Source organism: Haplochromis burtoni, unplaced genomic scaffold, assembly GCF_018398535.1.
Source record: "Haplochromis burtoni strain Fernald_Lab_line unplaced genomic scaffold, NCSU_Asbu1 Contig_116, whole genome shotgun sequence".
NCBI lineage: Eukaryota > Metazoa > Chordata > Actinopteri > Cichliformes > Cichlidae > Haplochromis > Haplochromis burtoni.
The window spans coordinates 1,035,277-1,051,739 of record NW_024582477.1 but is presented as its reverse complement, the minus strand read 5'-3'; the positions used below and the strand labels follow the sequence as shown (position 1 = coordinate 1,051,739).

Here is a 16,463-nt window from a genome sequence, read left to right as displayed (position 1 = left end):
ACCCCCAGAATTAAACCTGAAGTTACCTGGATGAGACCACTGCTTTGTAGTACAGGCTTCTAGTCAGTCATGCTACTGATGTATATTCACTGGACACATATATGTTTGTTTTAGCTGGATGTAGTGTACATAGAAATATTTCTACAGTCACTAAGACATCAAATAGCTTTTCCACTGATATAAATCAATCTTTTTCTTCCACAACGACTTGTAAGCAGAGATCTTTAAAACAACAGAGCACATTGATGTTTAATGAAATATAATATGTCTGCTTCATCTCCTTTATCTGTTTAAATTATTTCCAGTGCCATTTTGCATGAAAATCAATGGGAGTTCCTGTGATAGGCTATTATAAGTGGTGTCAGTGCATAAGATTGTGCGCACATTCATGTGCTATTGTCTGTTTTTGCACGACACGTGTGTTTTAGTGTTTTTGTATTTGTTATAAGGTGTTTGTTTGTAAACATGCATGTCCTCTCTTGCCCTCCCCCTCCCCCTGTTGGTGACATCAGGACACTGCAGTGGGACACAGACCCCTCTGTGCTGCAGCTGCAGGCTGATTCTGAGCTCGGGTACAGCTTTTTCCTCTCCTCTTGTTCACTATTAAAACATTCACCTGCAAAACATCCTATTTTGACCGCATGTCATACTGAAAAACCTCTCGACTTTAAGTAATAAAATATTTAATGGTTTAATGTAATTTGTTACTTGAAACTTTGGCGTTTGAAATGAAAAATGATGCCCTGTTTGATCGACAGCTTGGATTTATCCACAGTAGATCAGGAGCTAATGAGAACGTCTTCTCTGCCATCCAGGCGCAGGATGCAGAGATTGGGGGCCTCTAAGATCACACAAGTAGACTTCCTACCCAAAGAGGTCGTCTCTTACAGCAAGGAGACTCAGACACCCACCTGCACCCTGTCTGAAGGTGAATATTTATGTGTGTTTGTGTGTGTATGTGTTCACAAGTGAGCATTTTAGAGCCTTTTTGGATGCTAAAGGAGAAATACAGTGATTGCTGTTTTTGAATGTGACAACGATTTAGTTACCCAGGTCTAAGCCTGCAAAGCATGGAGCTTATAGATGTTACAAAGGGAGAAGACAGATCATGCTTTGGACTTCTCGTTATATGTGGAAACAGGCTGATTTAATTCACCCAAGATTACTTGATAGATGAGGGGCAATTGCAGTGTGTATATTATATGGCATACAAATGCATATCTGCATGACACTGTTGAAATAATACGTGCTTCTTACGTTTATTCATTAAAGTTTAATATTCCTGATCAGGAAAGCTCCAGTGTGCTTTAGCTTGGAGGAAATTGGTGCAAAAGTGTGTTTTTGTGCATTTAATGCGTGTGAGTTCTACATGTGAAGAACGTGAAGGTATGTGTGCATACCTGTGAAAATGTATACATGTAAGTGGGAGCTGGCGTGCTGAGTTGCAGCTACTAAACAGATCCATGTGGTTAAAATGTAGCTTTATTAGTGCAGTGTGGATTTTGTGGAACATCGATGGGTGCAAGCGAACGGCTTATAGATTTGAGTTCATTCTAATGGAGAAGGAATTGAATTGAGATTAGGGTTGAGGACAGTTTGAGTTTTTGCATAATTTCACATAGGTTTTGTGTTTGAAAAATGAAGATTTCCCATTAGGACATTACAAATGCACACAAATACTTGTGTAGCCACAACTTTAGAGGATAGTACAGCGTCTTACTATAATATCCTGGAGATAGGTTTAATCATAACCACTACATGTCGTCATCTTAAAATGTAGGGATTTATATGAGGACTTGCTTTCTCATAAGGAAAACAGATTTAAGTCCCCCACAATGTGAGTAATACCTGGCACACATGCACACAACCCCTATCATCTTCTCTATCTTCCTTCTTCTTGTTGCCAAGACAGCTGGCAGCCATGTGACTGTGAAGGGGTTGTACTTCCTGCTTCCTGTCATTATAATAGATGGTCTGGTGTGGATTCCACTGCCCCCACCCTCCACCAGCAACAACCATCTTGCACATACACACGTCTGTACCGATCAGCATCCAAATGGCCTGCTTCAACCCCTACTCCACCCACCCACCCACCCCCATTTCCTTGACAGACCCAGGAATAGATCATTTATTCAACAAGTGCACACATATGTGTGCTGGGAGACATCTACTCACACACACATACACATGTGCCTACAAGTATACTTAATGGAATTTATCGTGGTCATGTTTGCTCGCGCATACAAGGTCTCGACAAACAAACGTGCAACTGCTGTAAAATGTGCAAAACAGATATGGTAGTTAAAGAGATAAGGACTCGGCAATTAAGCAGGCAAACAAATAAACACGCAGCAGTTACTATATGCAGGTCAAGTAGTCTGTGTACACATAAACAAATAGTCGCAGTGTGACTGGTTAGCGCCCGCAGCAGTACTATATGTCTGTCCATTTAGGTTTGTTTGTTTTCAGCTTCCAAGAGCATGCTCAGGAGGTCTCTTTGTGTGTTTGTGTGTGCACGCATATGAACATCTGGGAACCAGAGCAGAGCTGTGTTGGTCTGCGGGGAGGTGACCTTGGCCTCAGGAGACCCTTCCTTTGCAGACTGCCACAAAGCTTGTGTGTCTATAGAAAGGGGGGAAAGAGGGTAGATGGTAACACCTGCCTGCATTTCTGCCTGCGTGTTTATTCAGGCTTGTTCCTTTCTGTTGATTACCTAACCCGGCTTGCAGCATACGTTTCATTTTAGGTCGCATCTACGGATAGTTAAGCTGCGATTTCAAATTTCAGTAAAAATGTTACATGGTTTATTTTCAATAAAAGTCTGTTGAACCTAAAAGTGTGACATTTAAGGCTTCTTGCACCCTCAAGAAGTAAATATAAAAAAAGGCATCACTGATCCTCAAAGAGGTTGTGTGTCCAGTACATGTATTTGTGTTAAATCTGCTTCAAGGAATTGGAGCAATGATCTCAGCTTGTAGCCCTTGGTGTTCTCGTGCAGCTGCACTAGCAAATATTCACTATTTCTACTGTCCAAAGGCCTGTTTGTATTGAGTGGATCAGGATTGATATTGCAGGGGTCTTCCTGTGGTAACAGGCTGCTCACTGTATTCATATTTCCTTAGTAATCTTTGAGTTACTCACATTCTTAGTTTTAAGTTCTTCTGAAATTAAATAGTTTCTTCTCTGTTCTTGAAGACTATGGTGGCATCCCCATAGATCCTGAGTCTTTCAGCAGTAATTCTGACTAATGACACATGTCTTGTCAGAACCATCAGATTGAGTCAGTGTGAGGATTAGTATTAGACGTATTAATTTGATAATTCCTTTTCTTTTGTGAATTTACTATTTGATTCATAAAAGCAAGAGGTGTCGTCACATTAAAACTATAACACTGATCTTTTTTGTTTTTATGTTTTTTGCCCGAGTGCGTTATTGTAATTGCTTTAAATAATTGACAGATGAGTCAGGAAGTTTCTCATGGCGTCTTTTCCTCGAACTCCTGACCCCTCGTGCTCTCTTATCTGTCCTTGTGCCCAGAGTGGCTGGCTATGCGCGTTTGTGTGGGTGTGACGTGAGCGTGTGTCGAAGCCCGAGTGCAGTTTCATGAAATTGGATTTGATCTGACGTTGCGTGCAGCTTGTACACAGGAGTTTGTGTTAAAGTGCCCATGTAGTTTGTGTGTGTGACTCTCATTTAAACCAGTTAATTTTAAGGCTTTTCATTTCCGAGACCAATTTGCGTCTACGTAATTGTAATGCGTCGCTCCCTGTGAATGTTATTTTCCCATTGGCTGCTCACTGATCTGGTCTGTACCGAGTGCCCATTGTGCCAGGCAATCGGATTAGCCCCAGTCACGATTGGTTCCAGCTATTTGCTGCTTTTCTAATGCGTATGAATGGACACGCTTGTTGTGACGGATAGATGCTTTGTTTAAGGTCATAGCAGAGAAATAAACCAAGGTCTACTGTGGTGTGTGTGATAGTAGACTGGCCTACTAAGGTCAAACAAAGTACTCGGTTCAGTTATGTCTGTGTTGTAAGACCAATAATTTTCTATATATTTAACATGAACTGTAAAACAAAGCAAAAGAAAAGAACTGCGGTAAAAGAAAATGAACACTAAACTGCTGTTCTTATTTACACATGCATAACATATCCATGTATAAATAAAAATGTCAAGGGACAAGCATGGCAAACCAAATCTTCACACTCAGATACATTTTGTATTTATCAATTCAAACGATATAACAAACCAAACACTGCATAGTTTACAAAATCTTTTAGATCAAAAATTCCAAATTGGTCTCCGACCTTGTCACGTTTTTTCCTTTCTCCTTAAGTGCACATATAATTCTTTCTAGTGGAAGGTTACAACATTTGGTCCATGAGTTTTTCCCCCCAAACTGAGGCTTATTATCGATTGTATTTTTTTTATTACTAGTACACGCCCATGTTACAGTATTTTCTGGTCCGTTTGTGCTGTTGGAAAACTGATATATTTAATTACATTGATTAAGAGAAATTGGAGCGAATGAAAAATATTGATGTTGCTTACATAAAAAAAGAGACAAATATGGTTGTGATTGTATGTTTCCATGCAGCAAAATGCATTTTCATCTAAAACAAGAGTGCACTGTGATCAACCAGACAGTGCGCACTCCCATTAAATGTACTGAATTTCTTTTTAATATATGCCAATAAAAGAGGATTTTTTTTTAAATTTACCTTTCATCATGTTACAAATTTACATGCATGTGTTTACCTATTCATGTCCCTTTTTAATTGCTTGGTTGGAAGGTGAGAAAAGCCCACTTGCCTGTAGTCGCTTGTAGTTTCCAAACGTAATTCACTTTCTCTGGTCTCTAGTCCCCACATTCTTCCATTGTGGATGCTTCAGATGTACCTGTGTGCCAAGTTTGGTTATCCTGATTGTGTAGGAGGAGTTTGTGGGCAAGTTAAAAGAGTTTGTGAAGTGGCTGCAGCACAGATTGTAATATATAAGCTCAGAGAGGATGTTAATGGGTGCAAAGCCTAAAGTAAGACGTTAACTGGAAATTAAGATACCCATAATTCTTCACCTTCTTTGAGATGCAGCACTTCCAATCTCCTCAAGTCTAACCAAAAAAAGGAAAGAGAAGCGAAAAGGTGAGATTTCACATAGGTGTAGTAAACTCTGGACACCCTTTCTGTCACCCTCTTTCGCTTTTCCCCTTCATCCCTTCTCCGGACCAGCCAGCACCGCTCTGTAATGAACAAAGCAAATGCCAGTACTTTGACAGCCACACTTAAGTCCGCTGAACCCAATCTGGGGATAGCTATCACTACGTGTATGTGCTTACTTGAGATCTTGGCAAGATAAGGAAAGGTCAAAGCGATTGAAGGCATTTTGCGCATGCGGATGTGCACGTATACAAGCGCGCAGGTTTGCATGAGAGTAGTGTGAGCCTTACACCCAGTTTGTAGTAAATTGGCTTTGCTCAGTGGAGCCTTAAAAGACCCATAATAGGTCACAGTGGAAAAGCAGAGCGAAAGAGAGAGAGAGTGAAAAAAGGTGAAGAGAAATTCATGGCCACTAGCAAATAAGCAGGAATAGAAGAGAGACAGAAATGGAGGCGAAGCGGCAGGGGCCGTCGAGGGACGACGAAGCACTTCTGACATTAAAGCAGTAATTGTTTGCAGTGAACCAGAAGCAGGCCCTCAGAAATACAACTCTTTGAGTATTTGTGTATAATTTGATATTGCAACTTTGGAAAACCCCCTTCTCAGGGTTACAAGTTCATGGGGTCAAGAGTGTACATAATCTTAATGTTTACACGCCCGTATGGAAAAAAACTAGGGGTACACAAGTCTCTCTCTCTCCCGCCTCTGTAATATTTTCTGGCCCATTAGCTCTCAGGCTCTGTACAGCTTGAGTGTATAACTGGTCAGAAATTTACTCCTCAGGTCCATTTGGTGGGCCGGTAATGGCTTTTAATTGCAAGAGAAACCTCATGTCCAGACACTAATGTGAAAATACTGAGTGTGTGCTGTTTTGGGTTTTTTTTGTTTTTTCCACACAAGCATTCAGACTCATAAATGTAAACACAGCATACACTGGAATAAACAAACAAAAAACAGACAGCCACAAAATGCACACATACGAACGCCACGCATGCACACATGTCACTCGAGCTCCACATAATCCCGTAATAGAGCAGTTAAGAAACCAAACTCCAAATTTATTAAATGATCCTGACCACTGGCAGCACACTGGTCCAATTAGAGTGTTTACTTTGGTGTGTGTGTTTTTTTTTCCACAAACTCCTAAATGTATTAAATATGGTTCAACAGGTCCTGAACTTTAGATATTTATCAACAGTTTTACAACAGATGTCTTTTGGGATTTTATCCAGTCCAATCCTGGATTTTAAATCGGCCGAATTACTGGAATCCAGGTCTGACACTCATTACTATAAGAGTTGAAGAGTTTATTGCGCTCGTTTATTGAAGTTCTTGCATTACACACATGACGGAGACACACTAGTATGGGACTGGTTTTTATTTATTTATGTATTTATTCGGTGTGGGTCCAGAGTTGGTATGTGTTACTGCTGAACTTTGATAATAGTAACAGTAGAACTGAGAATAATGCCTTAATATTGTCTTTGTTACCAAGCGTGTGTCTACAAGTTAGAAAATATCAGAAACATGAGATTTCTTTTCTAGTCATGTTTATTTTTTCTTTAATCAGATATTTACTGATTAAATATTGTTTTTCATTTTTTTTTTGATCAGGCAAAATCCAGGGCCTTTTATTAAAGCCATACTTCACATTTGAGAAGAAGAAATGGTATTGAAGAAAGTTTTTACTAAAAAAAAAGTCAAAGAATACCCAGAGACGTGCTCTGTGTGGAGTATTTTCTTCTATATCTTTTATTTCTTTAAAAAATGTTTACATAGATAATGCACAGACTGGAGAATATGTATGTTGCTGGTCACAGCATTACGATCGCTCACCGGTGACGTAAATAATGTGCATTCATTTACAAAAGTGCTGAGATAAGCTAGCTGTTACATTCAGCATGTTCAATGAAAGGAAAACAGGCAGGTGTGAAGACAAAAGTAAAACAGGCTTAAGTTGATATTACCAGAAAATTACAGCCAGATGCCTTAAACTGTGCATACACACAGGGGTAGAAATGTGGATCTGCATACTTTCAGCAGATTTTTAAAGCAGATTTTATAAATTTCAGTCATAGTGAAGTTGCATGCACGTGACCAATCCTTATGTCCTGTCTTGTCTTTTGCCACGAATGGCTTTAGATACACCATTAAATATTCATCTGCATACTCAAATGCTCTTCGTATCACGTGGTCCTGGAAGCACGACTAGATCAAAAACTACTGGATGAAAAAGGTAATAAACTCTGTTGTTGGCTCTGGCATTCGCCTCCAACATGCCAGAGCAGCTATCCATCAGTTTAAGAAGCCTCATAAAACGTAACACACGTTGATTTATGTGTGTGTGTGTGCATGTGTGTGTGTGCGTGAACAGAAAAAGAAAATTATAATGTTAAGAAATGCAAGCTCTGTGAAACTGCTTCTTTATGATGATAAATTCTTCCCCTGCCTTATATTTCATCCCCACTTCTCTACTTTGAGCCTGATTGGCTCTAAAAAAACCTCCACTCAAGTATCTGTGAGGTACACACTTTCCTACTGCACTTTACGCCTTTTGAAAAACCAATTTATGTGTAAGGGAGCTTCCGTAGTGACCATGCTGTGACTGAAGGAGGATCATGGGGCATTTGCTGCAGCATATGCAGTCTGTCCCTCTGCCCTCCAACTGCCAAACAAAAAAAAAAAAAAGAAATGGTCTGCTGCTAAAATCTTATCGCCAGGTACATCTCAGCATGTTAGCATGTATGTGTGGACACAGATGTGGACATTACGGTGATATCTGTAGAGGATTTGAAGAAAAATAAAAGGCATAACTTCTGTAAAAAAAAAAAAAAATGAAGGTAAAGTTAAAATATTAACTGTCTACAAAAAGAATTGTACCAGAGCATATGAAAACAACAATAACACAGTTATTTACAAAATAATCACGTGCATAATTGACGAGATATTGTTAATATATATATATTTTTTAAATATCAGTAACTACACGGTTGACATGCCAATCAAAAGTGGATGTAAAGTTCTGGTTCATCAGTGTGTATGTCAGCTGTGGGAGAAAATGAAGCATGTTGGAGTTTTGAGAGTGTAGTGCATGCGCTTTTATCCAGGAGGTTAAAATCAACAATAAAATCACTGCTTGTAAAATCTAAATTAACAGCATTATTTTCTTATTGGCACATTTTAAATAATAGTGCTTTTGCTTTGTCCAGTTTCTACTACCGATCGTTAGCAGGGAAAGTATTGCTGCATTAGCCAGAGGCTCACACCAGATACTCACAATTCATGTACTTGAAGTTTCCTCTGCCAACCTATCCTGCGCCCTTCATTAGGATTTCACACAGTCCAGTGATTCAAATAAAAACAGTGAATATAACACACTCCCACTCTATATGAAACTGACATGACTGATGGGTTTGTGGGCCGTCTTCAAGGTCCTGGAGAGAGGAATGCGATTGCACGAGTGTGTATTTTGCATGGCTAGGCACTTGTGTGTTTTCTGTATGTATGTGCATATGAATGTGTGTGTACCCAGCCACATATGGAAGTATTTGTCTCATACATTGTTGTTCCAGCCAGGCGGCTACAACAGGCTGAACAGAGCAGAAGGTGTGTGTGTTTTTTGTGAAGGCACAATTTGTGTAGCGATCAACCACAGTGAGCGCACAACGGAGGACCCTGGACAAAATGTACTTTGAATTAGTTTTGCTCAAAAGTACATCGAAGACGTGCCTTTTTGCGATCGTTGACTTCTGGACTTTTAAAAGAGTGACTGCCTTCAGGTAGCAGTTTCTCGTGATGCTGTTTAAACCAAGTGTGTTTCACATAGACGCGCACACAGAAGATCAGATCGGGGTTATGCTATTATGATCTCTCCCAGTGTTTTCCCTGCAGACACACTTAATCACCCGACGCTTCTCACTTTCTGTCTTTATAAAACAAGTCTGAGTTTGGCTTTCATCGTCATCGCCCTCCAAAGGGCACAACCTTCACTCCTGTTTCACTCGCAAAATTGATGCGGGGTCCCAGGCGGTTTCTGTCGAAATGGTCGTGGCAGTCAAAACTGAGAAAAAAAGTCTTGATATTAGAGAAAAATAATGTCTTTCGGTGTGTGTAAGGTATTCCAAGTGAGTCACAGATGATTGCAATTTTCCCCTATGACCACCGTATAATAAGGTACATGAACCCCTTCTTCATCTCCCTCCCTCTGGCTTTCTCCCTCTCTTAGGTAAAATGGCCATCATCCAAAATAATATCTGCCATCTGATGAGTGCTCGAGATGAGTAGGAATGTTTAGTTTCACGTTTCCCCTTTTTCTCTTTTCAACTTTTTTTTTTTTTCCATCTGCATTGTGTTGAACATGACTTTTTGACATGCACGCCCTACCCTCCCTCCTCTTCTTGAGGTTTTCTTTTTTTTTATACACATGTAAAACAAAAGTGGGTCTTTAACATTTGCTTGGGTGGTCCTCTCTCAGAGGTTTTCATTTTGATAGAGGAGCAGTTCACTGCCACAGCTATCTTCCAGAAAGCTGCTCTCAGTAATTGTTTAGAAAGAATTTTTTGTCAACACTTTCCGTTGCAAGTCTGAGCCTTTTGACTGCTTTATACTTTAGGTCAAAGCTTTAGGTGCCTTTAAAATTGCTCCTCAGATTATTGTGGTTGAAATTCAGCGAGCTTTAAAATCCATTTCTGCCGTAGTTGCGACTGATTGAGCCCTTTTAATTTTTTCAGATCATACAGCTTGACAGCTGATTGAAGTCAAATTCATAACCCCTGCTGCTTTTGTTTGGCTGCGTTTGCCATGCAATTCTGTGTTTCTCCAGCAGGGAGCACTCTTGGCACATAGACTTCTGCTCCATCAGTCTCACCAACCAAATGTGACAGCCCCCCCCCCTTTTTTTTTTTTTTTTTTTTTTTTTTTTTTTTAAACGAGATGGGTATCAAATGATATTGAATGATTAATAATTAATCCCAAATATGTGTAGGATATGTGTTGCTAAATTAACGAGCTATTTCACATTAGACTGCGTGACGTTGTGGTCTTTGCTACAAATCAAGGTTGCTTATGTGACCGCGTTGCTGAGGTGTAGTGCAAACTTTTGTCTTTTTAGCAGAAGGGAGTCTATCTTTAGTGAGCTACTAAGAAAATGGTTATCCCATGTTTTTTTTCCTCCATCATTATATCAAATCAAACACCACTTTATATGTGTGTGTGTGTGTTTGTGGCATCAGAGTCACACAAAAAAACATAGATGCAGACAGCACTTTCTCTGAGTGACACAAATACCAGCTCAGATGACGCGTCGAAAAGCAAGTCGATGCCACAGCAGCAATTTTTATTTTTATTTTTTTTTATGTAAGACCTTTTCTTTCTGTTGGTCTCGCTCTCCTTGACTGGGTTTTTGACAGTTTGGAAAGTTTGAAGTCATGGGTTTTAATCAGAGCCTTGCGGTGGGGCTCAGAGCATGGCATGGCGTGGCATGATGGCTCATTTTAAAGATGTGGGTCTGGGTCGCGGCCAGACTTGGGTGGCATTGCTAGAAAGAATGGGGGAGGGCGAGTGGGACAGGGAGAGAGAGAGAAAGAGATGGAGGGAGAATCTACCAGCCCACAGCGCACAGCGAAGTTAGCCACAGACCTCCAAAAGGCCTGTATGGGCTGCATTAATGAAAGCGGATTATGTGTGGGCATGCATGTGTTCATACGGTGTAGACTTGGGTGTACACAGGCTTAGACACACACACACACATATACACAATGTTTGATCAGTGTGGGGAAGTGTGGTGAAGAGATGAATTAATCTAAATCATGCTGCGGGTTTTAGCTTTAGCAGTTTTACATCAGGCCCTGCTGCTAATGTGTGGGTATGTGGGGAATATTTACTTACTCACCCCTACTGTGCCAATCATGACTTGATGAACTATGATGAATTTTAAACATGACTTTATATTAAGATAAATTAATACCCCCTACCTAAAAAATGAAAAAAGAATCAAATTGCCAGAGTTTGGAGGACTTTTTATGCAGTTTCACTAAAATCCAAGTATTCTACAAATAATTACTACTTGCAACTGTAGTGATTGTGTTCATGCCATGCGGTTTTTTTGTTGTTTTTTTTTGTTTTGGACAGTGTGTCACGTCTGTCTCGATCACTGAGATTTCTGCGCAGGTTGGACTTGCCCTCTCACCTCTGAGAAAAAGATCTGTTCGACTTTCCTGCATGGCTGGCTCTAAACCATCAATTTTCTTTCCAACCTGACTAACAGAGGTCCCTAAAATGTTAGCGGTGATTCTCTGCGCTCAGAAAGAGAGTTTTATGTCCAGCTGAGTATTAACAACAACAACATAAAAGAAAACAACTTTCTGATCTTCTTTAGGTTGCGCAGACACTTCACAGAGACACTCGGTGTGACAAGTCCATCTATAAAAAAACATTTAAAGTATTGTAGGGTGGTGTGTGTGTGTGGTCTTTTATACTCTTTACATGAATTTTGACCTTTTATTTATTTGAAAGCTGTGTGATTATTGCTGACTTGTAAAATTAATGTGGTTCGATTATTGTTTTTCTTCTTTTCTTTTAATGGGCGTGGGCTGTTCTTAAATATCAAGGATTGCATTACTGGAGGCAGGACTCATAAAAGTTAAAGAATTCCCCCCGGTGTCTCAGGTTGATATCCAAAGAGGTGATGTGGTTGCAGTTTGAATGTGTGTGACAATAAGAAGGTTGGAGTTTGACTTGTTCTGAGTGAAGTTAGTGGATAGGAGTGTGTGTGTGTGCGTGTGTGTCATGCCAGGGCCACATTAGAGGAGCCTTTTAAGTCTTGTTGACCTCCTCCTACTCCTCTGCATAGTGCTTGTGTTGTGGTCTGCTCCACAGCCAATCCACCAGAACGTCTGTGAAGTCTATATGTGTATGTGTGCGTGTGTGTGTATCCATATAAATAATGTGTTATTCCCAGCTCCTCAAAATCTCACCGGATTTCTCTTTTGTGTCCTCCTCCCTGCTTCCGCCGCCTCTCCTCTCTCATATCAGTATCTCTCCTTCTTTGTGATTAACACAATGAAGAACTCTAAAAAAATTATGAGCTCTGTCAACTTTGATGGTGTGTGACTCAGCCGAGTAGTCACCTCCATACTGACGTGACAAGTGTGAAGCTCTGCCCCAATAATGGCAGCTGATGACAAACTTAGGGTCTAGTCACAGCTCTTTGATAACTATGCCAATTCCTCCAAGCACGTGCGAACACATTTCAGCAAACTAGCACTTAAAGTTTTGGGTTCAGAATAAAAGTTTGGCTAACGCTTCGATCCTTCACCAAAGAGCGCGTGCTAACACATCACGGCCGTGACGCCACACCGTTCGCGCTTTATGTAGCAGCTGAAGGGAAGCGGAAGACGGCGTACATCATGTTTTATATGCTGTCAGTATCTTTCTCTCCACATGCTCAATAGTTGCTGCCTACTGTGAAGTAATACACAATGGTTAAGCTAATGAAACTCTCAGCAGTAGCTCAGCCTTCATTAAGACTATGTTTTCTTTATTCCACAAACAAATCAGCACATTACTCTCACCTGAACTATTTCACTCGTCTACTGGTCCATAAAAGCAATAATGATGCGTGTGCCGGCTAACAAGAGCCTCATGCACTGAAAACAAGATAAAGTGTTTATTAGTCTCGGTACAGTAGCTACTTACCATACATTTAGTAGCTAGCTCCAGATTTGTCTATATAAGTCTATGCAGCATATCATGTTAGGTTGTAGACATACAGATGTTTTGCTGCGTGGATACAGAAAATGTGAAATAAGCAAAAGCAAAGGGAAAAGATGTTGTATTGTATGTGATATTTTCTGTGCTTTCCCTTGTGTAAATGATCTACAATATTAATATAGAAGGATTTTGTTCTATGACACAGAATCCATCTATAGAGTGCCACTGTAATCCATATATGGTTCAAAACTGTTAACTATCGCTGGGGCTTAATTTAACAAATTATTTCTCTATAAAAGCATCAGATACTGGTTACATTATCTGTAATGGGAATATTTTCGGTTGTCTTGGTCTCTGAATGATGGTAGCATATGTACGTACACTCCAAAAAATATTTATGGCTAAAATGCTGCCTTTAAATAATTTGATTACATGTAAATCTTCAATGTAATCTTGTTACATAAGTACAATGCAAAATGTGAAATTTAATAAAATTTAAAGATGAATTATATGAATAAATAAACCTCTGATTTTATGTAATTCAGATGCATTTTATTCAGAATTATTGCTTCTTCTTTATGTATGTGCCCTGTCTCCTCCTTAACTGGTGGGTCAAGTTTTTTTTTACAAACATCTTCTTACATACAGCGATTATTAACTTCTAAATATTTTTAAAAAACATTGGTGATGACTCCCAATCCTTTTGAGTTTCCTGTTCATCATCCGCCTGAGAATGTACGTTATGGTCACCAAAATTTGTATCCGCGATGGAATTTTGTTCAACTTATCACTAAATACTAAAGTAATCAAAGTCAGAATAATTTCTGTTGATTAAAATGCAAGTAAGAAGTTGGTGATTGCATAAAAGTCATCTTTTTAAGAAAGCATCACATTTAGTCAAACATTTGTGTGTACGGCCACACAGATGTTTGACTCGTGGACTTTGTGAGGGTGATAATAGGAAAGAAATTCTCTCTTAACTTTTTTGTTTGCGTTATCTTAAAAGTATAGCTGAAGTCCCAGCACACTGATTTTTGTCCTTATAAAATGAAAAGAGTGAGTTGTTCCTGACTCGTGTTTAGTCCTCGTACTACGAGTGTTAGCAGCCCTAATCAGATTCTCACTATACATATGCTTCATATTTACTGGGAAATAGTGTTTACACATTTTCTGTCCTGACGCTAATTCTGATAGCGTATCTGCTAATCACTCCTTTTCCCCCCGTTTAAAAATCTGTCTGATACGTCTTCAGATAAATTAACGGAATATGTTTTATATCCAGTAACAGATTTGTTATTGCTGTTAAAACTGAATGATGACAGCAATAGCTGCTTGAGGGGTTAATATTAGCTGTTTTGGCATTTTATAGGTGACACCCAATCTTTCCAACTTGCTAAGCTGAAGCACATTTCTGTGTTTCTAACAGTCACATTTTATACATCTGCTCTTGTGGGTAGAGTGCATACCTCTGCCAGTGTGTGTGTCTGCGTTAACAAACACTTTTACACATTTGTGCGCGCGCGTGTACGTTGTTTCTATGCCCGCACCGTGAAGCTGAGAGAACCTGCATACCTGCTGGGCTGCTCTGAATTGACTGGGCCTGGTCAGCATGTGAAAGCAGCCACTGGAAGATTGAGGCAACCAGATGCGGAGGCCCCAGGCTACAGAGGATATCATTACCCCGGGTGTGTAGTCGGCCAAAACGGGAGCCCCCAAGCAGAGTTTCATCAAGGTGGACCCCCGTCTGCAGTGAGGGGGAGGATACCGGTTAACCGTCGTCCTGCAGCGAGGAGCGGTATTAAGCGGCAGGTGGAAAGAGAAAGCATCCCGTGACTGGAATGAGGTGGAAACAAGAAAGTGTGCAGGATACTTGCAGGGTAGCATGCAGACACGCTCACACTGTGAGAGATTGTCTCTTTTCATTTCCCTTCCCTGCTTACTTTGCTGTGCCGCAGGAAAACCGAGCAGTGCCTCTCTGCTTGTACTCGTGAACATTTTTACATAAAGTTTTAGATTACCATTTACCACAGTATAGGTTTTGTTTTAGCCTGGGCGCACGCAGAAACACATCTCTGAAAATTTCCATTTAAAGGAAATAGTAGGGATATTTTTGGTGCGTACTGTTACAGAACAACTTGATGCATGGCCGTTGGCAAAGACATCAGCAGTATCTTCGGACGGGAATTGGACCGTCTCCCCTCAGTGAGGTAACCCATACACCATGAATCACGCTGCCTTGCTCCACAGTCTTGTGGTCCCGGGGGTTGACAGTTTGACCGCTCCTCGATGTGGTTTCTTTCTGCTTTCCTCACGCTCCTCCCATCCCCATTACCGCACATTCCAACCACCGGACCGGTCACATAAGGTCAAGAAAATAGAGTAGAATAGAAGTTGTGTGTAATATACCTTCCTGTTTTCTTTTTTCTTTTTTAACTTCTTTTACATCCTGTAGCTTTTCTCATTAATGACTTCAGTTTGGAGGAAACAATGACAGCCCAAAAAAAAACAACACTTGGAAGAAATCAAACTTCACAAACTGAGTCATGGAGGAAGAGACAAAAGGACCTGGGGAGAAAAAAAAAAAAAAAGGGTATCCCTGTTTGTAGCGTGTCTGTTTTGGCAGCTCAGACATGGAGCTAGTCTGGCAGTCTGCCTGTCTGGTTCTTTCTGGTCTCTCTTCCATACTGGTGGGTCACTGGTGTTTGGATCAGTACAGCTGGCTGTTAACCACACACTTGGCTGGAGCCTCACCACTATGTATTTGATATAGCGTAGTCATTTATTATATAAACACAGTATGAAAATTAAAGTCATATATCAAAAACGTTTACTTGGAAGTGAAAAGAAAAGAAAACACAAGGACTGGTAGGGAAGGATCTTCTGGGAATACAGTGAATAGAATAAGGCAGGACATTATTGTAATAGCATCAGTATAATCAGTGGAGTGGTCCACCAGTCGCAATTGTATTCGTAGCAGCGAGTTCATCAAAAGCTTAGGCGAGCCCCAGTGACAAATGGACAGTTCATCTGGTGCAAGAGCAGCCCTCGAGCGAGTGGTTTTAACAGTGCCCCAGGCCATACTCTAGCTGAGTTAAACACACCCTGACATGTGTATGCGTGTGTGTTTCTGTGTGTGTGAGAGAGAGAGAGATGACATGTCTGAGAGTGTGATGTAGTCACTTCCTCCCACTGGACTGAGCAACTGTTGTCAGTTTGACCCTACCAGTTAACCCCTCACCACCCCTGGCACTGTGGGCGAGGGCCCGGGTGTGTGTGTGTTTGAGAGAGAGTGAAAGACAGATTGTATGTGTGTGTAGCGTGTGTGTTAGCGGACCACAGGTGTCTGGTGGCCGTGTCAGGGTGTTAAGAGGTCTTCAGAGAGGCCCCCCGACTCTCAGCATCTGTTTCAGAGGGAGGGAGCAGCAGAAAAGAGGAGGAGAGGTTGGTGAGGGTTAGCAACACATAGCCCGAGGGGTGGTGGGGCAGTAGCTGACAAGCAGGTGCCTATGTTGACAGTAACCCTTCATACTTGAACCTCAAATGCGCGCGCGCACACACACACACACACACACACACACACACACACACACACAC

General features: G+C 40.7%; 1 protein-coding gene across 10 annotated transcripts in view; it reads left to right on the top strand.

The window, feature by feature from the left end:
* LOC102293088 (cytoplasmic dynein 1 intermediate chain 1) overlaps positions 1-16,463 on the top strand; it is a 64,311-nt gene that overhangs the window by 7,897 nt on the left and 39,951 nt on the right. For all 10 annotated transcript variants that reach the window (XM_042223638.1, XM_042223637.1, XM_042223636.1 and 7 more), the window contains 2 exons: positions 513-572; positions 816-928. In XM_042223638.1, the coding sequence (XP_042079572.1) occupies positions 513-572; positions 816-928 (173 nt within the window). The remainder of the gene's footprint in view (positions 1-512; positions 573-815; positions 929-16,463) is intronic.